This window comes from Sciurus vulgaris (assembly GCF_902686455.1).
Source record: "Sciurus vulgaris genome assembly, chromosome: 11".
Lineage (NCBI taxonomy): Eukaryota > Metazoa > Chordata > Mammalia > Rodentia > Sciuridae > Sciurus > Sciurus vulgaris.
Window position 1 is genome coordinate 82,311,578 of NC_136472.1, and position 26,171 is coordinate 82,337,748.

General features: G+C 34.5%; 1 protein-coding gene across 9 annotated transcripts in view; it reads right to left on the reverse strand.

Annotated features, from left to right (window-relative positions):
• Nucleotides 1–26,171, reverse strand: part of DLG2 (discs large MAGUK scaffold protein 2) — a gene marked incomplete at its 3' end in the record, with an annotated part of 2,081,919 nt that overhangs the window by 1,526,402 nt on the left and 529,346 nt on the right. For 7 of the 9 annotated variants that reach the window (XM_079105558.1, XM_079105557.1, XM_079105560.1 and 4 more), the window contains one exon: nucleotides 22,223–22,318. In XM_079105558.1, coding sequence (XP_078961684.1) covers nucleotides 22,223–22,318 — 96 coding nt within the window. Of the gene's footprint in view, nucleotides 1–7,717; nucleotides 8,191–22,222; nucleotides 22,319–26,171 lie in introns of those variants that run through there. The other 2 variants (XM_079105563.1, XM_079105562.1) reach the window with 2 other exon arrangements.

Here is a 26,171-nt window from a genome sequence, read left to right on the forward strand (position 1 = left end):
TCAACCTTTCTATATAAACAGTATTTTATGTTTTTTAAATAAACCAATGTAATTCTGCACAATAATCCTGTGTGGGAAGTACTGATAAACCCATATCATTACCCCCATTTCAACTTTAGAAAATAAGGTTCAGAGACTGTAAACTGAATTAACTTAAGATTACTAGTATAATAAATGGAGAACTCAAGACTGAATTTTCTGAATCTTGATCCAAAGCACATTTCCAAATTGCCTTTGGTGAAACATACATAAATGCAGTGAGACAGGTCTCTCAGGCAACTGTAATCATGAGTAATCTGCTTTAAGAAAATCTTATCTATAAACATTCAGATGAAATAATGGTTGAATAATGGAAAGAAGTGATGAATTCTTTTGTACTTTATAAAGAGAGTTATACAATGCATTTAAATTTTGAGCGCAATAAATGTTAAAATATTATTTGATTTGTAAATTTTTATTTGTATTTGTTTCCTTTGCAAATCCACACTGGTCTCATAAAATAAAATCTACATAAAGGTCTAATAAAGAATGATCCTCTCAAACTCATAGCTGTTCACAGCACATGTGACTTTTACTCACAGAACCAAGAGTGTGATGTGAAAAAACATCTTGGTAATCCAGACTGACAGGAAAACCACATACTACTGTTGTGTTAACAGATGATTAATATGATTCATAGAATGAAATTTTATTTCATTTCTAAACATTTACTCTCTTATGCTATGGCTATGTGTCAAAAAAAAACTACAAATCTACAACTAGTTGTGAGTCATTTTAACATTACGTGGGTGCATTGTTTTTATTTAGTTAAATATTTAGGTTGAGAAGAAATAAAATACAAAATACACTATCAAGGTATGTTTTAATAAACAATTACCTTTATGTGATTCAATCGGAAACAATGAGAGTGGATAGAATCACAGATATTAAAGTCATAAAAACCTGAGTTTGAAACTCCACTAGGAAACATCTTAATTGTGTGAGTGTGCCTCACCTTCAAGATGTAGAGAATCTTACTTCATTGGGTCAGGCTAAAGGGTAAATGAGTTTAAAATTCATCAGGTTCCTTCAATGTCTCAGACATTATATATACAAAAGTGAGGAAGAAAATAGAGGGGACTATTCCCTCCCTCATGGAGGTTCTATCTAATCAAGGATGAAAGAGAAAATAATCATATGAATAAGTGTCTAAATATGAATTGTGATATGTAGAAATACAGGATGAGAGTGTAGTGTCATATGTCATGAACCTAAAAGATAAGTAGGTTTAGAGAGGTAAACAAAAGACTACTAAGTGGATGTTCCCAAAATAGGAACATGGTTGGCACCTTTAAAGAACAGAGGGAGCCAGCAAGGCCAATATGTACATTAGCTTAATGAAGAAGAAAAGAAACAGGTGTAAAACAAGGACTTGTCTGTTCAATTCTTAAAATCATTACAGTTTAAAATATGAGGTAAAGTAATAGCAGACAAGAGAGGAATTCACGTTGTAAGTCAAGAGAAAAATCATGCTACAGTAAGAAATTGGATAACTACTTAACCTCAGCAAAGTATCATCACTTCTGCATAAAAGTGACACCCTTGGGCTTGTGTATTTGGTTGATTCCTCTGGCAGCTGGAAAGAATCCTTAAAGGGGAGCTAAGCTATTATATTAAAGGCATTAGTTTCTCACGGTGTTATATGCTATTAAAATGGTTAATCCCAGGTTACTAAGGCAGTCATGGAATCTCTTCACTTTGGTTCTTTTCCTTGATTTTCTACACAAAAACATCAAACAGTGTTAATATGTCCCTACTCTTAACTGTACTTCTTCCTTTCTATGTCACGCAGTAGATTTTCCTTAGTCCATCAAGCTCTCTGCTCCAATCTCTTGGGTTGACCTGCCAATTTGCAGACACTTGGTTAGAATGACAGGTTATCAGAACCAGTGTCATTGGCAGGATGGATATGAAAAGGGTAGCAAAGAAACATGGAAAGATAGGGAGTCTGGGGATCCCAAGAGAACAGTATTCCTATACTCTTACAAGGTAATATGCTGTTATAGTTTAGATAGGAGGTGTCCCCCAAAATTCCATGTGTGAGATAATGCAAGAAAGTTTAGTGGTGAATAATTGGGTTATGAGAACCTAATCTAATCAATATATTTATACACTTCTAGGGATTAACTGGGTAGTAACTGTAGGCAGGTAAAGTGTGACTAGAGGAGGTAGGTTACTGTGGGCGTGTCTTTGGGGTATACATTTTGTATCTGATGAGCAGAATTCACTTTCTTCTTTCTGATCATCATGTCCTGAGCTGTCTTCCTCCTCCATATCCTTCTGTTATAATGTTCTGCCTTCACTTCAGGCACAGAGCAAAGGAGTCAGTTATCTATGAAATATGACTTCTGAAACCATGAGCCCCAAATAAACTTTTCCTCCTCTAAATTGTTCTTGTCATGTCTTTTGGTTACAGTGATGAAAAGACTAAGATACATGCTAAACACTTTATATTTTTTTTATCTCACAACTCTGTAAGATAGGTACCCTTTTATGAAAGAAAACTACAGTTCAGAGTAGATTGTGCAACTTGTAAAAGGGGGAACCATTATGTTTACTGAATAAATAGAGGGATGGGCAAAGGGACATGTTAGAAAACAGGAGAGAAGTTAAATCAGAGAAATAAAATGGGAGAGAAACTGGGAGTTGGAACAAGTGTTAACAATTGATAGAAAATCCTATTTCTTTTAAAATAAATACACATCACCACTTCTAAATATTTGTAAATGGACCCCCAACCATCTTCCCTACATCCTTGTGGCTTGTTGTTCACCTTGGACGCATTAAAACGCAGCCATAATGACTTTTCTTTCCTCAAATGTAAAATTCTCATTCTCATTCATTTCTCTCCCTCCCCACTTCTCCCCACCCCTCAGGAATTTATCTGCTTTTACACTGTTGCCATCCAATTGTACTCTCCATTCTGCATATCAGCTTACTGGTCACTACCTTAGAATAGTCTTCACTGATCTTTATCTCTGCCTACCTGAAACCAAGTCCATTAGGTTCTGCAGGTAACCTTATGCCCATTTTCATAGCACCCTACATTCACCTCCTTATCATACACATCACTGTTATTTCCATTTGGCTCTTTTTCCATTAGACTAAAAGTTCCATGAGAGCAGATGGCTCATTGTATCCCCATGTCTTCTAGTATGTCAAGCACATAGTAAACGTTCAATAAATACTTATTAGCTTAATAAAATAAATAGGTGGATGTACTCCTTCTACCATAGGAGCAGAAGCAACTGTACATCTGCATAAACAAACAGCTTTGTCTATGAACACAGGGCCACTCAGGAAACCATTTGTTGCCCTGGTGATTTGTTTCATTTTTCTCTACATGAAGCTGTGGCGGAAAATAAAAATTATTTTAGCTTCCCAGAAAACTGTAGTTGAAAATATTTCTAGTATAAGTCCATTCCAAAAGGACAACATGCCCCTTTTTTTCTATTAAGGTTATAATAAATAATATGATATTAACTTGATTGGTAAAAATATCTTTTAGATGTCCAACAACTTTTATTTCCTTTTAGAAACTCTAAGTGACTAATTTTTGTAGAAGACTGTAGGTCGGTGAAGGCAAAAAGAGAAATCATATTTACAGAACAGATATAGTATTAACAATATTAATAAAAGCTTCTCTTATGCTGACTGATCTGTTCATTCTGCTATTTGAATTTTATTATGCACATTAACCTGTTAAGCATATTAAATTTAATAGTGCCATCATGCCCTTATTAATAAATTACAGCAGTCATTTAACATAACATTGCAATTTTATTTGTAGATTATTTTTTAAAACTTTAAAAAATGTCTGTAAGTGTGGTTAATGGACATCTGGAATGATAGTACCTAATACTGCTTTTTAAGATATTTAGTGAACCCGAATAATTTTATTTGCAGGGATAATATACTTTAGAATAATATTAGACTAGAGAGAGAAAATGAAGTACCACAGAGATACAATAAAATACACTCATTTTATGGAGACAGTGATGCACAGATGTCTCAGAGTGCCCAAAGTCATAAAGTACAAATTTACTTGGTTCACAATTTCACATTTTTCTGTTCTTATTTCAAACTCTATATGTTATTATACATGATGCTTGAGATTTCCTTTATAGTAAAAGAAAAAGTCTATTTTTTTTTTAATCACTAAATCTAGTCCAGAATACTCTGCCTATTATCTAAAACTACTGGTCTTTTGGCCAATCCTCTAACAGTATGTCTCTGTCTTAATTTAGTCTAACACTATTTTCTTTATATTTTGTTGTCAAGAATATTGGATTACTTTAAATTATTCAAAACATATTTGGGAGATTGCACTACATTAGTGCATTAGTTACAAATTGTGTTTAATCTGTGTTACTGAGGTGACTTCATTTCCCTCTGATCATGCCTGAACAGAAGGATTCATTAAAGATATTGTGAGTTGCTCAATAAATTATCCTACACTGAAATCTAACCATGGGCTAGTAATTGCACTAGGTACTCTACATACTTTACCTCAACATCACTTAACATCTTTCTCACAGATGTAGAAATAAGCCTTAGGGAGGTTAAACAACATAACCAATGTTCTAAAGCTAATAAGCATCAGAATAACCATTTACATTGAATTCTTTCTCTAGAGTTCTGCTCTTCATACTGTGATGTTATTTCTCTTTTTCAGTAGTGATATCTGTGACAAAAGAGTTGAAATTGAAACTGGACAGAACCATTCAAAGAAAAGAGATGACTCAATCTTCTGATTAAAGTGAGCTATCTGGACATCTGGAAAGACCTTGGGATCTATGTGACAGAAACTGTTTTGAGCTGTAATGATGATTTCTTGGCCCGAAGGACCTTACTCCAAATATGAGGGGTTCTGCAAACCAGTCTAATCAGACTGGAACCTTTAAAACTTTAAGCAATTGGAGCTATGGGGTAAGATCTAGGAGGGGGTTATTTTATCAGAGAATTTAGATTATCAGGGAATATGCCAGTCATTTCTTTTATATGCAGAAAAAAATAAAAATGCTTCTCCAATATGTCTAATAAATCCTTTAATATTGCCATTATGCAGTAATATTTCTCAATTTGTCATAATCTCTCCTCTCATTAATCTAACATTCTTGAAAATGTGAAGCAAAGTCATATAATGAATTTATACCTACAGTGTATATAATAAAGGGGAATGTGAGAAGTCAGAGGGCAGAGAAGCCTGGAGGATCCAAGAGGGCTGTTGGTGCCTCTCATGACAAGGCAGGAGGTGAAAGTATTTATGTTTACTTCCACTGGAAACTTCTATAGCAGTGGTGGTCTGCTGTAATATTGAGATATGCTACACATGAAGAGAAGTCAGGACAGATTGGAATAATTGATAGTCTCAATATCACATAAAACGTCCATTAGAAGTAAGTAACTGAGCCAGAGATGCTAGGAGATGGACTTACTGATGAAGGAAAAAGAGATGAGGTTGAACTAAGACTGAATTAAAATTTCCAAATTGTTGGCAAGTTTCTTGTCAAAGAATTTCAGGAAAGTGTACAAAGGTCATCTCTGGTGCACCGACACTTGGGAAGAAAAGTAAGATACCAGCACTGGGTTGTAAAAGGATCAGAATTGCAGTCTGAAGTGTTCCAGGAAGTCTTACTTAGGAATCTGCCATACTTCTTTAACATTTAAGCACTGTAATGCAATTTCATTGTAAATATGTTTGTCTTTTAAAGATGACATAAATTATACAATAGAAACATTCACGAATATAATGAATTTAAAAAGTTTGTGAAATTTCTCATGTTTGTCCTATTGAATAATATATTTTATATAATAAATCAAAGTATGAGAATAATGACAATTGTGTCTTTTACAGCATTTAAAGCAAAGTAATACTTTCCCATTGTACCTATAACTTTAGTCAATAATATCTTGGTAAGTACATATAAAATACACATCATAGTTTTGTTTAGATTATATTATCCAAGTTGAAGGAACTTGAATCTCACTGTTGACTAAGCTTCTTCATTGTAATGAACTTCTAGTTTTGAGTTCTAATTAATAACTTTCTGTAACTTTTTTTTCAGGACTGGGGATTGAACCTATGGGTGCTATACTACTGAGCTCACATCCCCAGTTTATTTTTTATTTTGTGAGAGAGTCTGGTTAAGTTACTATGACGGGCCTCAAACTTGCTATCCTCAACCTCCATCTCCTGAGTCGCTGGGATTACAGGTGTGCACACTAAACCCAGCTTGTAACTTATTTGAAAGTACTATTAATGTTTCAAAACACTGTAAATTATTATGATTGAAGGAAAAATAATTAGATCGAATTTGACAGTAATCTATCAAATAGGTAACATTGAGTATAATGCGTTAAGAAAGATAGAATATACTTAGGATATTTTCTTTCCTAGATTATATAGACATGCATTTTCCCATGTAGTTTTTTTTAAAAATTTGTTAGTTTATTTATTTTTACTGACATTACTGGGAAAAGTAAATGAGATGCTTAGCAATAAAGTAAAATAAAGTATCATGTAATTTTGAAGGTTGTCAGCTAGTCCAAAAGAAGTTTCTAGGTTTAAATCTACTAACATCAAATGAACCTGCTATGTTATACTAGGCCCTTTGTGAAAATATTCATTAAAATATTCTGGAATTTAATTTATAAAACTAAGCTACTTAATGTCAAATGAAGGGGAACTTGGTTTGTGTCTTCAAAATCAAATAACCTATAGTGGTAAAAGGAGATCATAGTGGGAAATCTACATTTACTAAGCCTCATACCCTAAGCTATTTATTTTGTCATGTTTAATGGGTATTCAATAAATGTAAAACATTAAAAGATATGGCTCAAATTAACTCATGGTATGCTTTCATGAAAAATGAAAAGGAAGCTAATGAATAAGCGTCTTTTAATTAGTTTTTCCTAAAATAATAGTAATTCTATTCAAATTACTAGTGTCAATGAAATTTAAATACACTAGAACTGATTACAGAGTAAAATAAAATGTATTTGAAATTTTTAGCTATCATTTGTAAAATAAACCCCACCAAAGGATGGCTTATTGATTTTATTTCATTCTCACCTTTATTTCTATTTCTGATAATGCAAATATTTCATTTGCTTCTAATCAAAACAATCATTTAAACATTAAATATTATGTTTGTTTATTTACTTTAAATCAGGGCCTAAATATTTTTTTTTCCATTTTAAAAAAAATCACTAAAATGCAGAACATCAGAATTCTCCAATCAGAAACAATATGTCAAGCCACAGTAAAGCTGATTGGCTTCTTCAAACATAGAAGACATGGTTTTTAAATGAAAAGCTAATTACCACACTCAGAAAGCCTACCCTGATATGCTATGTTAAAATGATGTGTGAACTACACTACCACTATAGATATTTCAATTATGTGCTATAAATAGAGGCAAAAGCAAATACTGCCACGAAAAACACACAGGCAAATTCTCCTTTCTTCTGCACCAACACAATACCACTTTAAGAAGTTGAAATCACAGAAAGACAGGACCTTCAAACCCTCTTAGGAAACAAAATGCCCAGCAAAGTAAATTATACTCATCATTTTATCTCATGAACTGGCAGCACCTACCAGAGCTGTTTAATTACAGGACCAGAATAAGAAGAGAAAAAATGCTGCACACAACAGCTCTGCTTCCTATCCTACCTTTGTGGTGACAATGCACAGGCAATCCATCCTGGATCCCTACACAGGACTCAGTACATGGAAATCACACCAGCAAATCAGCAAAGGTGAGAAAAGCCTTTTGGTAAATAGCACACTGAAAGAAGCAGAGCGTGGATTCTGCACAGACGGCTTTTCCAAGGGGGCCCCTCATGGGAAACTCGAGCCCTTCTCCATACAGCTCAAGGCAGGCAGGATTCTCCTAGGCACCAGAAAATCCCCTAGAAATCAGCTCCGGCAAAACTTCCCGGTGGCTTGCAGGGCTCCGCGGCTGCATGGTCTTTCAGCGGATTCCGTGATGGGAGCCAGGCTTCTGCGAGTGCCCCGTACAGTTCTATCGTGGAGATGAGTGCTACACCGAGCACCAGAGAATCACATTTCAGCTCTCGCTCGTTTCTGAATTCTGATCTGCTGCTTCAGTATACTCATAAGATTTCCTTTGCCAAAGTCCCCCCTTTGCTGCCTTCGTCTTTCCTACTAACAACTCTGAGTAAGCACAACGCAAAAAAAACTAGCCGGCCCATCTATCAACGGACTGTCGTTCCGCGGCCCGAACAGCGGCTTTTGGTAATAAAAAGCTATTTATTATAAGCATGATTCCCGGGAGCCTAAATGACTGGAAAGATATGAGTGAAAAGCTAAGGTGCATGCGGTGCTGCATACATCACATCTGAACTCACTTGCAATTTCAAGGGCAGCTTCTTACAAATGACTAACAGCTGGATAAGGAAAATCTGGCCAGGGACATAAAGAAACTGCGGATTTGGACGCTTAACTTAGAAAATGTTAATTTTTTTTCCTTTTATTCACATAGCTATTCTGAGATCTATGACTTAACACAAATACACAAACAACTTGAATATTTCAACAAATACATGTATTATAAAATTGGAATAGGGAAGGTTTCATGGTGTTTACAAAAGTTCCACGTACTGAGGCAAAAAGGAGTTCTTTCCCAAACTTTTCCCTCTTCGCTGGCTGTTCTGCAGGCACTTATTACGTGGGCAGAGCTTTGTGTTCCCTTCTGCAGCATTTTACCAGCCAAATGATTAACCCTCCCCCTCCCTCAAATCCCTCTCTTCCAGTGAAGCTGCTACATAGACTGCCTTTGAGGTACTTGACAAGCATCACTCTAGATAATAATATATTTGTTTTTGTTTTTGTTTTTCTCATAGCCTTAGATACATAAGGCAGACAGGCTGAAACAGACCTAAAGACAGGAGCTCAGAGAGGAGGGAGAGGGGAGGGGGAGAGAGAGGGAGGGATTTCCGCACTGATTAACCAACAAGAAGGGAAAATCAAGGCCTCCTTTTCACGAGAAAAAACTACAGGGTCATCTAGACTAATGACAATATCAAGAAGAAATGTCTAGGGATCCATACCTTTCAATCACCCCTTCAAGATACTGGCAGGGCCCTTTCCCTCTCCACTTCCTACCACCATCCTCTTTTATAAACCAAAAGTTTACTTTCTCTAATAAACAATTTGTTAAAAAATGGGTAGTCTCATAAGGCTCTTCTTTTTACCTTTCATGAATTATTCAGGTTCAAACCTCAATAACCTCCTGATTGCTAAATAGAAGAATGTCTCAGAAACTGACATGTCATTATTTTACCAAAATGAAAGCACTGTTTCTAAAGATTTTTTTTAAGTTCATAGCAAATCAGATATGTGTTCAGAAAAAAGGGGAGCGTCTAAAGTTCAGTTTTGCCTAAAATCTTTGAAAGTAATTAAAATACTTCTAGTTAGAAAACAATTTCCTCTGAACTGGTAACCCACAGATATTATAAACTTCGGATAATTTTCGAGTTAAATAATAAAAAAATAAATTCACAGGGTTGCCAATTAAACTAGGTAACTCTATTACGGTTCAAAATAAGAAAAGGTTAAAGAAACATCACTTTATGAATTCACCTCCTCATTTGTTACCTCATTACCATATTTGATTCACGTCAATATTTTCTAAGCTTACCTTAGACTATATAAACCATCATGTCCTTGAGCATTCCCGGGTACTAGAGTACTTCCTGACTGACACAACCAAAGCGTCTAACAGGTACATAATTCTGATTGCCATATTCATGTTCAAAATAATTAGGTGTCATGCTTCTATACCTCTTTAAAGTTGACAAAGCACTTGTGACATTCTCACAAGCTTAGGATGTTCAAATGATTTTCTAAGAACCTAGTAACTCTTAGTGCCAACATTAAAGACCATTGTCTCTTAATTGCAAGTCCAAGGCTTTCTTAGTTATGATCAGAATAGAAACAGAGGTTAGAGACAGAAAGGAAGTAAATTGAACAATGTAGTAAAATGAATATTCTTACAAGCTATGCTTGTAAGAAAGGTACCTTTGTAATTGCATTCCATCTTCCTGGAGAGTAGAAAGCTAAGACCAAGGGAAACTTATAAAAGGGGGTTGTCTGACCCTGGATGATCACAGATTAAAGCACTTGGTAAACTGGCCTATAGAAACAAAAGTCAACTATTCTAACATAGTTCTGGCATTCCATAAGCACTCCTCAAATCACCTGACTGCCTCATGTTTGTTGAGGGAGGGCTCACTTTATGATTTTTTTGATTAATATCTGTGTCATCTGTAAACTAAGCTCCTAAAAGGTAGTTTTGATTTGGCCTTCCAATTGCCTAGTCTAGTATCTCATTCATGTAACAAATATACTTTCAAGTCTACTTATGCATAGACAAAACTGTCAGTAAAAGAACAAAATCTCTCTACAAGCAAATCAAAAATTATAGTTACCATATAGCACATGGAGTGTTTTAGAATAATAGAGGTTTTAAACCCAGAATGGAGTAGTTAGGGAGACTTTCTAGAGAACAGCCGAGGGCTGAATTGAAAAGCACCCAGAGGAGCTAGCTAGAAGTTGGGAAGAAAAAAATAATTCCATATACTCTATTATATTTGAAAAAGAAATGAATCAATAATCTCTTACACCTTTATCCAATCCAATGGGATTCCATTAAATAAAAATAGAGTAGGCACTTCACATACTGAACATTCAATTTCTGCTTAGGAAAAAAAAGAGCATTGTTCACATAATATTACATGAGTATGACTTTATTGCATGTGTGCATATGCTATGAATGTCCTATACTCATCAGTTTTGTATTCGCCACCAGCAATTAATTGGATAGTGTATGTTTGGATGTAAGTAAAAACTCAACATTTTAAAGCACAGTCCCACTAAGGGTAAAGCTTTCCACTTTGTATATACCTTACACTCCATCAATATTCCATAGATATAAAGATGATAGAAAATAAGCCCACTCCTTTGCCTTGAGAGAAACATTACTTCATTTTTTAAAATTAACAAGGCATCAGCTAGACACATTTGTTGTTGTTGTTGTTTTTACAGACATAGAGTTCAATTGAGTTTGTGATTTCACAAGGAGAGTTTGGCAAGAAATAAAACCACAGTCTGCAAACTACTCTACTTGATAGTCCTTCAGGTTAATGATATCATGCCAGGAATATATTGATTCTTAAAATCTACAGTTGAAAATTTGATACCAGAAAATCACTATAATTAATTATTTCCCCTAAGGCTGTATCTTAATCATTCAAATGCATTACTTTTATTTTGTTTGTTTTCTTTTTATTTTTTGTTTCTTTAAGATATACATGACAGTAGAGTGTATTTTGACATATTATACATACATGGAGTATAACTTATTCTAATTAGGATCCCATTCTTGTGGTTGTACATGATATGGAGTTTCATTGGTGGTGTATTCATATATAAACAAAGAGTAAAGTTATATCTGATTCATTCTACTATCTTATTCCCTTTCTCCATCTCCCTTCCCTTCATTCCCCTTTGTCTAATCCAATGAACTTCTATTCTTCCCTCCCCACCCCTTGCTGTGTGTTAGTATCCACATATCAGAGAGAAAATTCTGTCTTTGGATTTTGGGGACTAACTTATTTCACTTAGCCTGATAGTCTCCTGTTCCATTTACTGGCAAAAGTTATAAAGTCATTCTTTTTTATGACTGAGAAATATTTCATTGTGCATATATAAAACATTTTCTTTATCCATTCATCTGTTGAAGGGCACCTAGGTTGGATCCATAGCTTAGTTATTGGGAGTTGAGCTTCTATAAACATTAATGTGGCTGTGTCACTGTAGTATGCTGATTTTAAGTCCTTGGGTATATACTAAAGAATGGGATAACTGGGTCATATGGGGGTTCCATTCCAAGTTTTCTGAGGAATCTTCACACTGCTTTCCAGAGTGGTTGCACCAATTCGCAGTCTCACCAGCAATGTATGAGTGTACCTTTTTCCCCATATCCCTGTCAACATTTATTGTTGCTTGTATTCTTAATAATTGCCATTCTGACCAGAGTGAGATGAAAACTCAGTGTAGTTTTGATTTGCATTTCTCTAATTGCTAGAGATGTTGAATATTATTTCATATATTTGTTGACCATTCATATTTCTTCTGTGAAGTGCCTGTTCAGTTCTCTCACCCATTTATTGATTGAGTTATTTGTAATTTTGTTAGATTTTTCGAGTTCTTTATATATCCTGGAGATTACCGCTCTATCTGAAGTGCAGGGGGCAAAGATTTTCTTCCATTCTGTAGGCTCTTTTCTTCATGCTCTTGATTGTTTCCTTTGCTGTGAAGAAGCTTTTTAGTTTGATACTATCCCATTTACTCTGTTTTCCACAAGAAAAAAAAATATCTAGAGTAAAATATATCCAATGTATAGTGTCCTAAAATCCAAGCGCCTTGACAGATTTAACATATATCTCTGGCACCTAGCATAGTATCTGGCACTTAAGAGGTATAAAATAAATATTTGTGGAAAGAAAGAATGATCACAGTTCTGTTATGTTATTTACTCTTTCTTGATAGGAGGTTATATAAAAACCTAATTACATCTATGATATGCATCCCTCATCCATATTAGAATCACACATACACACACACACAGTAATCAAAACAGACACTTATTCAGATATATTTATGCATCTATATATGTATTTAAGGCAGAAATAGATTGGCATATGTAGCTGAAGGTATTTTCAAATAAAAATATTTTCCTCAGCAGATCCAGTTTGATTCAAGAAGGCATGGTTGGAACACTTATCTATAATAAAGGGAGGTTTCCAGCTGAACTATTACAACAGATGAAACAGGTGTTTGCCACTGTAATAGAATAATGGTAGTAAATACAAGCATTTTTATTAATAATTACAGTAAATTATCAAGCAGGTATTATCTGAAGTTCTGTGCCAGATACTTTGTAAATATAATCTCTGATAGTCATAACACCCTTCAGGAAGGAATTATAATCCCCATATTGTGAATGCAGAAAATGAAGCTCTCTGAGGATATATGACTTGTCCTGCGTGACTCCAACCCAGAGTATAAAATCAATATTCTTTCCACCTCATCACGTTTCAAATCCAGAGACCGTTTCTGCCTCCCTGGGTACAACCTGGAAGTGTAGCACAGACAGATCCAAAGGCCTTCTGGAACCAAAGGTAACCTAGACTCTGTGCAGACCAGTGACAAAAAAATCTGTGATCCACCTATCAACATGGTACATCTCTGGACTCCTACGCGTAGGTCTTTTGTAGCTTATAAGGATCTCAGGAGCAACTTCAGAAGGAATGGGCTCTGCATTAGGATGATTAGCTCCAAGGGAAATAACAAGAAATCCACCCACCTGGACTACCATCCCTGTCTGTCTGTTCCCCATATACCCAGGACAGCAGGCACATGAATGACATCTGCAAAGCTTGTTAGCTTAGTAAAATAAATAGACTGCAGGCAGGTCATGGCAAAATGCCTGCCCTCATTTCCAAACTCTCCAGAGGCAAGCAGGAAATTAGGATCAACTGGAAAAGGACTGACTTTCCCAGAGAGTTTTAATGATGAAAAAGAATATCAGGATAATATTGGATCATGCAATTAATTCGTAAAAAAAGCAAAAGTCTACAAATTCTGTGCAACATAAAAGTCCATATTTGTAAAAGAAATAAATAAGCAAAATAAGCAAAATTTTAAGTGAATCATCAATTACTACAGAAATCAAGAAATTTTCACTTTGAACCTATTTTTTTACCATCTTTTATTTGCATAGAAATGAATTTCATGTCAATTTTGCTTATATATGTTAGTCGATACATATTTAATCAATAACCATATAACTCGTCCAGTTATTATTACCATCAAAATCTAAGCTTTTTGAAAGTTAGAGAATTATAAGTGATAAACCATACATATACATAATAAGATTTTCAATACAAATTATATTTCCTTTAAATATCACAAGTTTATGCAAACTTTAGTGAACATGAATTTCCTTCTTATGAACTCCATTTTCCCTATTACACAATGCTGTGAGTTGAATAGATTCCAAAACTTAAAATACTTATGTGCAAGCCACAAATCTAAAATGTTTTATGGTCTGAAAAACAGTTTTGCTTTCAAGTTAATATAAATAACCTCAGCAGCATTGCTAAATACCCTTCCCCTACCCCAAACATGCCAGCCTATTATCTGCTCCTCAAATATAATATTTCATTCTAATTATTCCCAGGCATTGAATTTATTGTTCCTTCTGCCAGCAACTCATTTTCCCTAGATCCTCACAGAAGAGCTCTTTCTTCAAATCATTCAGTTTGTACTTAGATGTTACCACCCCAGTAAAACCATCTCATACTGACCCCTGTAATTAGCTTAGTTTACCTTCCATCATTCTCCATTACATGATTCTGGTTTACTTCTTTCATAGCAATGACCACAATTTGAAATCATCTTCTTTATTCTTCACTTACTATTTACCCTATCTGAAGATTATGTGTGAGAATGGGGACTCAATCTGTTTTGTTCATGGCTGTATCACCAGTGTTTAAAACAACAGATTCTAAATTGATATTTTTTGAATTAAAGAATTAAAAAATGCATTGCAGGGAAACACCCCCCTACACACATTTTTTAAAGCAAGAGCAGAATATAAAATGTGCAACATGAAATGTGCAATCCATGGTTTTTAATATTGCTTGGTTCCAAAAATGGGTTTATATTAATAATAGTATTTAAAACACATAAAACAAGTAGTAGTTTTCAGATTCAACATTAACTTCTTTTAGTTTTTTTAAATAAAATTTGTCATGTATAATAAGGTATACACAAGAAGCTATGGGATACATATAATAATTCTTTAAAAATGCTATAATGAAATAAATGACCATCATTATTTTGGGGGTTGTGCAAGATAAACCATCTACTCATTAAGTATGAAACCTACATAAAATACAATTTTATTACCTATAACCATCATGTTATAAATTAGATCTCTCAACTTGTTCATTCTATATATCTACTACTTTGTATTTTCTGAGCTATACCTTCCCCATTCTCTCACTACTCACGGGTAACCACTGTTTCTTTATCTAGCTCAGTATATTTGAATTTTTTACATTAAATTCTACATATAAGTAAGATCATGCAATATATTTCTTTCTGTGGCTGGGTTATTTCACTTAGCATAGTGTTCCTCAGAGTCATCTATGTTGTGACAAATGGTAAGATCTCTTTCTTCTTTAAGGCTGAATAATATGCCACTGTATATATGTACTATCCTGATTTTTTGGTTTTTTTTGGTTTCTTTATTCATTCATGGGTTGATGGGCACTTATTTCGTTTCCATATCTTGGCTGTGGTGAATAATGCTACAGTGACCACAGGGGCATAGATGTCTTTACGAGGGGTGATTTTATTTCTTTTGGGGTGTACTTCTAAAAGGAGGACTGCTAGGTCATAAAGTAATTTTATTATTAATTTCTTTTGAAACTCCACAGAGTCTTCTATAATTATCATATCAATGTACATTCCCACCAACAGTATACAAAAGTTCCCTTTTCTCTATACTCACATCAACATTTGTTATCTGTTGACATTTTGGTAATAGCTATTCTAACTATCCTAAAAGGTATGAGTCAATAACATATTAATTTTTATTTCCATTTCACTAATTATTAATGATGTTGAGTACCTTTTCATATACCTGTTGTCCAGTTTTGTGTCTTCTTTGGAGAAATGTCTATTCAGGTCTTTTGCCCACTTTCTAATTGGGTTCTCTTCCCATAATTGAATTGCATGGGTTCTTTAAAAACTTTGGAATATTAACCACTTATCAGATACATGGTCTGTAAATAAGCATTAACCCTTTGTTAATCAGGTTGTGTTTAGAAACTGTTATGATACATAATAAAATTAATTATTTAAAACAAATAATTTAAATATAATCAGTGAAAAAACTGAGATATATTGATATTTGAATTGAATAGTTTAAAATTACTTTATGAATGTGTCAGATTTGGTAACACACAAACCTGTTACCGATTACCAATTTCAGGTAATGCTAGTACAGACAGTCCAGTCATTGATTTTTTTTTTTATTGTAAACAAATGGGATACATGTTGTTTGTCTGTTTGTACATGGGTTAAAAGCATACCATTTGTATAATCATAAATTTACATATGGTAATGTTGTTTGATTCATTCTATTATTTTTTCCCTTCCCCCCCACCCCTCCCACCCTTCTTTTCCCTCTAAACAGTCCTTTCTTCCTCCATTCTTGCCCCCCTCCCTAACCCTAACCCTAACCCTAACCCTAACACTAACTCCTCCCACCCTCTCCCTTATGTGTCATCATCCACTTATCAGCGAGATCATTTGTCCTTTAGTTTTTTGAGATTGGCTTATCTCACTTAGCATGATGGTCTCCAATTTCATCCATTTGCCTGCAAATGCCATAATTTTATCGTTCTTTATGGCTGAGTAATATTCCATTGTGTATATATACCACAGTTTCTTTATCCACTCATCAATTGAAGGACATCTAGGTTGGTTCCACAATCTGGCTATAGTGAATTGAGCCGCTATGAACATTGATGTGGCTGTACTCTGTAGTATGCTGATTTTAAGTCCTTTGGGTATAGACCAAGGAGTGGGATAGCTGGGTCAAATGGTGGTTCCATTCCAAGTTTTCTAAGGAATCTCCACACTGCTTTCCAGAGTGGCTGCACTAATTTGCAGCCCCACCAGCAATGTATGAGTGTACCTTTCTCCCCACATCCTCGCCAACACCTGTTGCTTGTATTTTTGATAATCGCCATTCTAATTGGGGTGAGATGGTATCTGAGGGTGGTTTTGATTTGCATTTCTCTTATTACTAGAGATGTTGAACATTTTTTCATATATCTGTTGATTGCTTGTACATCTTCTTCTGTGAAGTGTCTATTCATTTCCTTAGCCCATTTGTCTATTGGATTATTTGTATTCTTGGTGTAGAGTTTTTTGAGTTCTTTATAGATTCTGGAGATCAGTGCTCTATCTGAAGTATGATTGGCAAAGATATTCTCCCACTCTGTAGGCTCTCTCTTCACATTGCTGATAGTTTCCTTTGCTCAGAGAAAGCTTTTTAGTTTGAATCTATCCCAGTTATTGATTCTTGCTTTTATTTCTTGTGCTATGGGAGTCCTGTTGAGGAAGTCTGGTCCTAGCCCGACATGTTGAAGATCTGGACCTACTTTTTCTTCTATAATCTGCAGAGTCTCTGGTCTGATTCCAAGGTCCTTAATCCATTTTGAGTTGAGTTTTGTGCAGGGTGAGAGATATGGGTTTAGTTTCATTCTGTTGCATATGGATTTCCAATTCTCCCAGCACCATTTGTTGAAGAGGCTATCTTTTCTCCATTGCATATTTTTGGCACCTTTGTCTAGTATTAGAAAGTTGTATTTATTTGGGTTTGTGTCCATGTCCTCTATTCTGTACCATTGATCTACCTGTCTATTTTGGTACCAATACCATGCCGTCTTTGTTACTATTGCTTTGTAATAAAGTTGAAGTTCGGGTATTGCGATACCCCCTGCTTCATTTTTCCTGCGAAGGATTGCTTTAGCTATTCTGGGTTTCTTATTCTTCCAGATGAATTTCATGATTGCTTGTTCTATTTCTGTAAGGTACATCATTGGGATTTTAATTGGAATTGCATTGAATCTGTATAGCACTTTTGGTAGTATGGCCATTTTGACAATATTAATTCTGCCTATCCAACAACATGGGAGATCTTTCCATCTTCTAAGGTTTTCTTTAATTTCTTTCTTTAGTGTTCTGTAGTTCTCATTGTAGAGGTCTTTCACCTCTTTTGTGAGATTGATTCCCAAGTATTTTATTTTTTTCGATGCTATGGTGAATGGGGTAGTTTTCATAATTTCTCTTTCTGAGGATTCATCACTTTTGTATAAAAATGCATTGGATTTAATAGACAGAAACTTGACCCTAAGGTACTACAAGATACTCAAAGATAAAGCATGATATCTTTAATAAACTGGATATGAGGAATTATGACAGTTTGTTTTAAATTAGTAAACCAAATTAGTCAGAGCTAACTACAGTTGTCCATCCAAAATAAAAGGTTATTCCTTTATTAATTCCAGAAAGATAGACATTTGCCACTATATTATCACTTACATTGAGAAATATAGAATATATCCAGGGCTAATATAGGTTTCATATCATGGGTCTAATAAAAAGAATAATATTCAAACTTGCCCAGATGGAATGAGTAACCTTGCATGGTACTAAGTATTCTACACTAGAGGTTTTCCAGTGGATGAAAGATTCCCTTGTAGCAGAGTGGTAGTAGAGGAAAATCAAAATTAAGGGGTAATTGCTCTATATTACAATTAAAATTACTTTAATTCTCTTACTGTATGTTATTTTCATATTTGGTGCTCCAGGAAGATTAACTCAGAATCATTTTATTATTAGTAGTAGTAGTAATAGTAGTAGAAACAAAATATTAAATTTGTAATCTCAACTGTTTTTAATTCAGTATCATTTTATGTTTTTGCACTGGTGTACAACAGAGCTCTAAAGTTTTTCATCATTACTGAAACTCAGGCTGGGGTTGTAGCTCAGTGGTAGAGTACTTGTCTAACATGTGCAAAGCCCTGGGTTCAATCTCCATGTGGCAAAAACAAAACAAAATAAAACTGAAACTCCATACCCACTAACACTGATTCTTCTCCCCTACTTCCTCAGCTTTAGGCAAGCCTATTTCTAATTTCTAAAAGTTTGACTACTTTAGGTACTTGATATGTGTGGAATCATACAATATTTGTCTTTTTTGTGACCGGTGTATTTTGCTTTGCATAACATTCTCAAGATTCACATATTGTAACACATGGTAAGATTTCCTTCTGTATAAGGTTACATAATATTCCACTGTGTGTATATATATATATATATATTTAAATTTTTTTAACATAAATATTTTTTAATTTTATATTTTATTTTTTAATTTTATTTATCCATTCATTTGTAGATGAACATTTGAGTTGCTTCCACCTCTTGGCCACTGTATTTAATGTTGCAGTGAACAGGGGTGTGCAAATATCTTTTCAAATTCCGCTTGGAATTCTTTTGGCTATATGCCTGGAAGTAGGATTTCTGGATCATATGGTAATTCTATTTTTTTTATTTTTTAGTTTTTAAGGAACCTATATGCTGTTTTTCATAATGATTGCACTGTTTTATATTCTTACCAACAATGTACAAGGATTTCATTGTCTCCACATCTTTACTAATATTTGTTTTGATAATGGTCATCCCAAAAGGTCTCAGATATCACTGTTGTTTTAATTGGCATTTCTGTTATCATTACTAGTGTTGTGCATCTTTTCATGAGAATAAGTTTTATATAGTTCTGTCTTTTCATTTCTGCCTTTGTTGCCTATGCTTTTAAGTATCACATCTAAGAACTCATTGCCAAAGCCAAAATCCTGAAATTTTCCCCTGTTTTCTTCTGGGAGTTTTATAATTTTAGGTTTTAATTATGTCTTTAATCAGTTTTGAATTAATTTTCATATATAGTGTAAACTAAGGGTCCAACTACATTCTTCTGAATATCCAGTGGATATCCAATTTTCTCATCACTGTTTGTTGAATACTCTCTTTTTCATTGTATAGTATTGACACCTTGCTTTCATTTGACCTTTTTTCTGAGTTCTCTACTCTGTTGTATTGGTCCATACACATGTCCATATATCTGTCTTTATGCCAGCACCATACCATGTGGATTACGATTACTTTTTGGTATGTTTTTAAATCAGGAGGTATGAGGCCTCCAACTTTGTTTTTCTTTTTCAAGATTTATTTGGCTATTTAGTGTTTTAGAACCATCACTTTCAAAATAGGGGTAATAAATAGCATCTAATGTATGCATATAAATGCTCTCATTCCCTAAAGCAGGCACACATAAAAACCTTTACCATGACTGAATGGCATTAAGAAAAGGAATTTTCCTTCCAAATGTAGGAAAGCACAATAAATAGAAAAATAGAGCTGAGTTTTAAAAAATTATAATTAATCAGAAGATATAGCTATTTTATAGAGTGTAAACACACATTATAGCCTGAAAATAATTGAGGTTAATGTTGGAATTATCTAAAAATAAATATTTTCTATACCTCTCAAAGTGATATAAATACATTATAATTTTAAAGGACCCACAATTTATCTAATCAAAACCTTTCACTTTGATTAGGAAACTGAGATACAGAAAGGCCGAATAATTTACTCAAGAACACCCAGACAGTAAGTGTACAAAAATAATAACCCAATTTTTGAGCCTCCAATTATCACTTTCTTTTACACCATGAATTCTTCTCAATCTTATATGCTTCCTACAGTTAAGTTTCCCTCCACCTGGTTTTACCTCTATGTTCTTGTTAAGATATCAAACTTTCTGCCCCATTCATTGTATTATTTGCACTGTATCCTATTAGTTCTTCATCAACCAGTTCTACTTCACAAAATTGACTAGAATATGTTTTCTCCTGAAGGAATTAGAATTAATTGTCCAACAGGTAAAACATTAAGTAAAACAAAATACTTTTGAAGAGGCATTTAGTGGTCGTCATGTTTCCAAAATTATACAATATCCTGAGCTTTTAACTGACAGTCCTTTACATCTGACTATTTTGTTTGATACTTATTACACTACTGAAAGACAGGCACAATAGGAATTATCTCCTTTTACAGATAAAGATAGACATCGTTTAATCTGCTTGCGGTGACATGAATAATTAGGGGTAGAGCCAAGATACAAACTGCAGTCTGAGTCTTTGGAACTTTTGCTCTTTGCATTTTGTCACACTGTCCTTTTGTTATATCGCACTTAGTTCTCAACCAGTATATTCATCAACCAGTATATTCCCTCAACCTATTTCCTTTTAGTTGTTCCCATGTTACCTCAAATTTAAGATGTCATATTTAAATTCACCCTATTTATCCATCAGTCAACTTTCCTCCCTAATGTTCTTATACCACACAAGCCTTTGTCTACTTAATTGTCAAGGTCTTGTTCATTCTTTCAGATTCCTTTCTTTCCTTTTGAGCTGTTAAGAAATCCTTGTTTATCAATAGAACTCTGGAACATCAAATCTGTAACTTCTGTCTTTTGCAAAGTAAGTTTATTTAAACACCATATCATATCCCTAAAATATTCCTAGTTATTTAAAATTGCTCAAAGGACATAATAGAAATGAAATGAAGGAACCACACTAAATATTTCTTCACCAATAAAATTAAGAAGAAACATTTTACAGTTTCTTCTCAATGATATGTTTATTTTTATTTTTCAAATTTTAATAAAAATATCACCTCCTCTAGAAGATGTGAAACTTGCAATTCATTTCAATAGAATAATAAATATACTATTTGCCAGGCACTATTAAACATGTCCATATTCATTTATTAAAATCTCATAACGCTCATATAAGATAAACTGAAGCTTTTAGAATTTAAGCTTTCCTATGATGAAAACACAAGTTTCTCTAATATATGCACCAACATTTATTTAATTAAACTGTGGACAAAGTTGGCACATTTGTATTCCACTTAGGCCTAATGATTTCATCTTCAGGAAGCAAAACTACAAATATCCTTGTGGACAGCCAGGAAGTCCAAAAATTTGTTTTCTAAGGATGCATGAGTCCAACACAGACATCCACACTCACTCTCCCGTTTTGGAGAAAAGAGTGTTATTGCCAAGTTAGATGACTGCCTTTCCTGGAAGGAAAAGCATTTAGCCTTTTGTAAGTACCTCAAATAGTATAAATAACACCTTTTATGTTAAACAAAAACATTTTGCACCAGAGGAGAAATGGAGTAGTTTACAGAATGCCTGTTATCACCATCAACTTAAGACTACACACCAAAACACAGATCCCACATCAAAATGTACAACTACTCAAAATGAGAAACATTCAGTGTCAGCTTATTAGCAGGGGAACCCAATATGCTGACCAGGCCAAGGTTAGAAATTAGGTTACACATTTTCTTTTATTTTAACACTACTACAAACTTTACACAATAGAGTACAAGACATATTTTCCCCATTAAATATAGAAACAAAGAAAATACTGGAACACTTACACTTGACTTTCCAACAGTTTCATTCTCAAAACACTGATTTTCTTTATTTTTCTCAATACATGAAGCATTTTCCTTTGGTCCACTCCAACCTGTAAGCTAAAAAAAAAAAAAAAAAAAAAAAAAAAAAAGTTTAAGAATCAATACTTACTTTCCAAATTGTAAGTTAAATATTTTAAGCTTTTAACATGAATCTTAAAATATCTAAGACCTGAATAAAATTATTAGATGTTGCTTATGTCAGTTTTAGAATATGAATGTACTGCTTAACCCATTTTTATATTGCTCCCAAAGAGAAATCATAAAATGGGACAGTTATTCAAAGGCAAGTTTTTAAATTTCAAAGCTTTTCACCAGGGAGTGTTGAAATTGGACTATTCCGAAGTAAACTGATGATGTGGTAAAAGCTGAGCATGGTTAATAAGACGAAGGTAGAAGGGTTGATTTCATCTTATGTAATTTCCTATACTTGCAGGAATCTCTACACTCGTAGTTTTTGGAGTTCTCAAAACAAGCAGAGACACTGACTGCCTTTGTACTGGAGTGTTTTTTCAAGGATCCTTTGTAACTGCAGCTCTAGATGATAGAAATAATGACTACATTTAGAGTAAAGGATAGGTTTGCTTACTGGTATGTGTTCCCTCAGTTGAGAGAATGCAACCTATAAAAAGACCCATTGCGAGAGAATTTATCATGTGGTCATGTTAACTTGGCCTTGTACGAAATGGGGCTTGAGAAATCGAGACTGGAAATGTTGATTCTCAGGCTGTTGTTGTTGTTGCAAGTAATGAAGTTCTTTTTCTTTGTCTTAAGGGTCTTCTGGAAGAATCTATGAAACTGGCAGCCTAATTCCTTAACTTACAAAAAGGATAAAATCTCGGATGCTTTGCAACTCTTGGCAGTGACAAGAAGGGAATGCTAACAGTCATGATTTTCTGAAAGAAGACTGATCAGGGACTGATGGGTTGATGAAAGACTTTGTAAGACATTCTTGAAAATCAATAACAAACATGTTGACCATGTTTTACGTTCAACTGCATAATAATGGTCCTTGACTTTAATGTTTGTTAATGAGGAGAAATAACTGAAGTAGTTACAGGTCAAGTATTAGGAAAGAGACTCTAAGACAGCTACCAGGTTTTGCTAACTCTTCTGTAGGCGGGAGAATTTCTTTACAATCTGTTTATCATCCTCAGCTACTAAAATTCATTCTGGAGCAGAAGTTCCCATCTGCCTTCAGACAATAAAGATATGTACCTGTACTTATTGTGAAAGGAGAAAAATTTGTAAACACTGTGAGCATAAACCAAGATTTCTCTGACACCAGCCTGCTGGAGACGTCCCTCTTTTCTGTTCCCATTGTTTACACCTCTCATTGTGATTAACACATTGTGTTATAAATTATATATTTCTATTGTCACATTACAGTTCTTTGGAGAACAGGAAGGATATCTTACTGTGTTTCAATCTCCAAGGATACATACTTGTTTAATGAATAAAAAGTATAAATGATTAAATTAGATACATAAAAGCATACCTAGATAGAAGAACAAAGAGAGAAGTGGTCTGATCTGGTTAATAGGAATGTCAGGCTCAACCAAATGAGGGAGGACTCCAGGTTAGCCTTTGCAATTTGCAACATAAAGTTCTTTACTTTGTGCTCAGTCTATGATGGAGGATGTGCTTCTATATTTGCTATAATGATAAATCCAGGCAGCAAGGGAGGTAGTGCAGGCTCAATCAGCATCTTTATTCCAAAGCATCTCATCATAAAATAGTACCTGACTGTGGGCACTCACATGAGTAATGCAATCAGATCGGTAGCCCTGATTTTGTTCCCACAGTTTGTGGTGCCAAAGATGGGTGTCTTTAATTTACCATCTATAGATTGGCAGTATTGATGGTGTGGCTACTGATTTAAAAAAAAAAAATTAGATGAAACAAAAACATTAGAATTCCATTTTGCTGAGCTAAAAGTTACCACCATGATACTCAAAGTCAGAAGTAAATGTTCCTTGCTTACAGCTATAGAGTTATCTTGCCCTCCATGATTTATAATCCCTCCTTCTTCCTTCTTACTGATCTTAGATTCTATACGTAAAAAGATAATTAAAAGTGGGACCAATATTTCTTTGTTTCTAAGAAGGGACAAGGTTCCTACATACCATTCAAATATACTAAAGAACTTCAGGAAGAGGAGGGATTCAACTTCTCATCATCCCCTTAGATATAGCATCCAAAATGCACTAACCTTCATCCTCTGGATTAGGGGTTATGAAGTAGGGCATTAGGGCACTAGGATTCAGATCACTAGGTTTGGGCAGGATTCATTCTAGGAAAGCTAAAGTGACCTTATATATGAGGCTCTTTGGGGCCATTCAATTAACCATTTTTTGTGCCTTTAATTGCTGAGTGTATAATTGGTATTAATATTTCACTGTAAATGTCCACAGACTCTAATGAGGATTCTCCTGAAGAGGAAGAGTACATGTCAAGAGATGCTAGAGGAATGTGTAATTCTCCCCAATTATTTTCCCCATTTTCTTTTAGGTAGTCCAACAGAAACAATGAAAAATCTCATAGAAAAGAGGAAATTGCATAGTAAAGTAAAGTAAAAGTAAAAAGGTTGCAGCAATAGTACAAGATACAATATCTTAAAACAACAGCCAAGTATGGCCAGTAAACATTACTAATGGAGCCAGACCCTTATAGAGTATTAAAGCTTAGTGAATTCAATTGTTGATCCTATTCCCTTAGGTATTCCAGACATTGTAACTGTAATTAAATCCATGGCACTGACAGCATTTGGTGTGTTATGTTTCCTACATCATTTTCCCAGCCCTCTGGTTCTCAAGGTCCAAGACAACACATTTGTATTCACATGGGAAAGCCCCCAATATGTCTATAGTGCTTCTTCATTAAACTCCCTGTCATTTGCTGTAAGGTTTAGTGTCAGTAGCTCTACTTTTTTATGTTTTTCTGAGTTCATTTAGCTGTACATATAGCAGGGTTCATTTTGGCATAATCACACATACATGGAATATAATTTGCTGCATTTCAGTCCCCAGTACCTCCTTCCTCTCTTCCCTACCCTGCCTCCTGTTCCCTTTTCACTACTACACAGGCCTTCCTCCCATCAATGTATTGTTTTTATTATTATTATTACTATTATTATTATTATTATTATACCAGGGATTGAACCCATGGGTGCTTAACCACTGAGCAACATCCCCAGCCCTTTTTTATATTTTATTTAGAGACAGGATCCCACTAAGTTGCTTAGGGCCTCACTAAGCTGCTGAGGCTGGCTTTGAACTTAGTGATTCTCCTGCCTCAGCCTCCAGAGCTTCTGGGATTACAGGTGTGCACCATCATGCCCAGGTATTTATTGTTTAAGTAAATTGGTGCTTTTCTTGTTTATATAAATGGGGAATTCACCATAGTACATTCATTTACTTATGCACACAGCATAATCTGGTCATCTTCACTCTGCAGGCCCTCTCCTTTCCTGTCCCTCCCCACTTCCCCTTAACACCAACCCTCTCCCACTCCACTGTTCTCTTCCATCTCCATGATGTCCCCCGCCTCTTTAAAAAACATTCAAGCCTTGACTTTTTTGTAATTATTTTTTTATTTTTACAGACTGCATTTTGATTCATTGTACACAAATGGGGTACATTTTTTCATTTCTATGGTTGTGCACGATGTAGATTCATACCATTCGTGTAATCACACGTGTCCATAGGATAATGATGTCTGTCTCACTCCACCATTTTTCATACCCCTCTCCCTCTTATTTCCCTCTACATAATTTAAAGTTCCTCCATTTTTCTCTCACCCCCCACTATATATCATCATCCACTTATCAGGATTTGGCCTCTGGGTTTTTGAGTCTGGCTTATTAGTTCTAGTTTTTGATGTTCAAAATTGTAATTACATAGATGATGCCTAT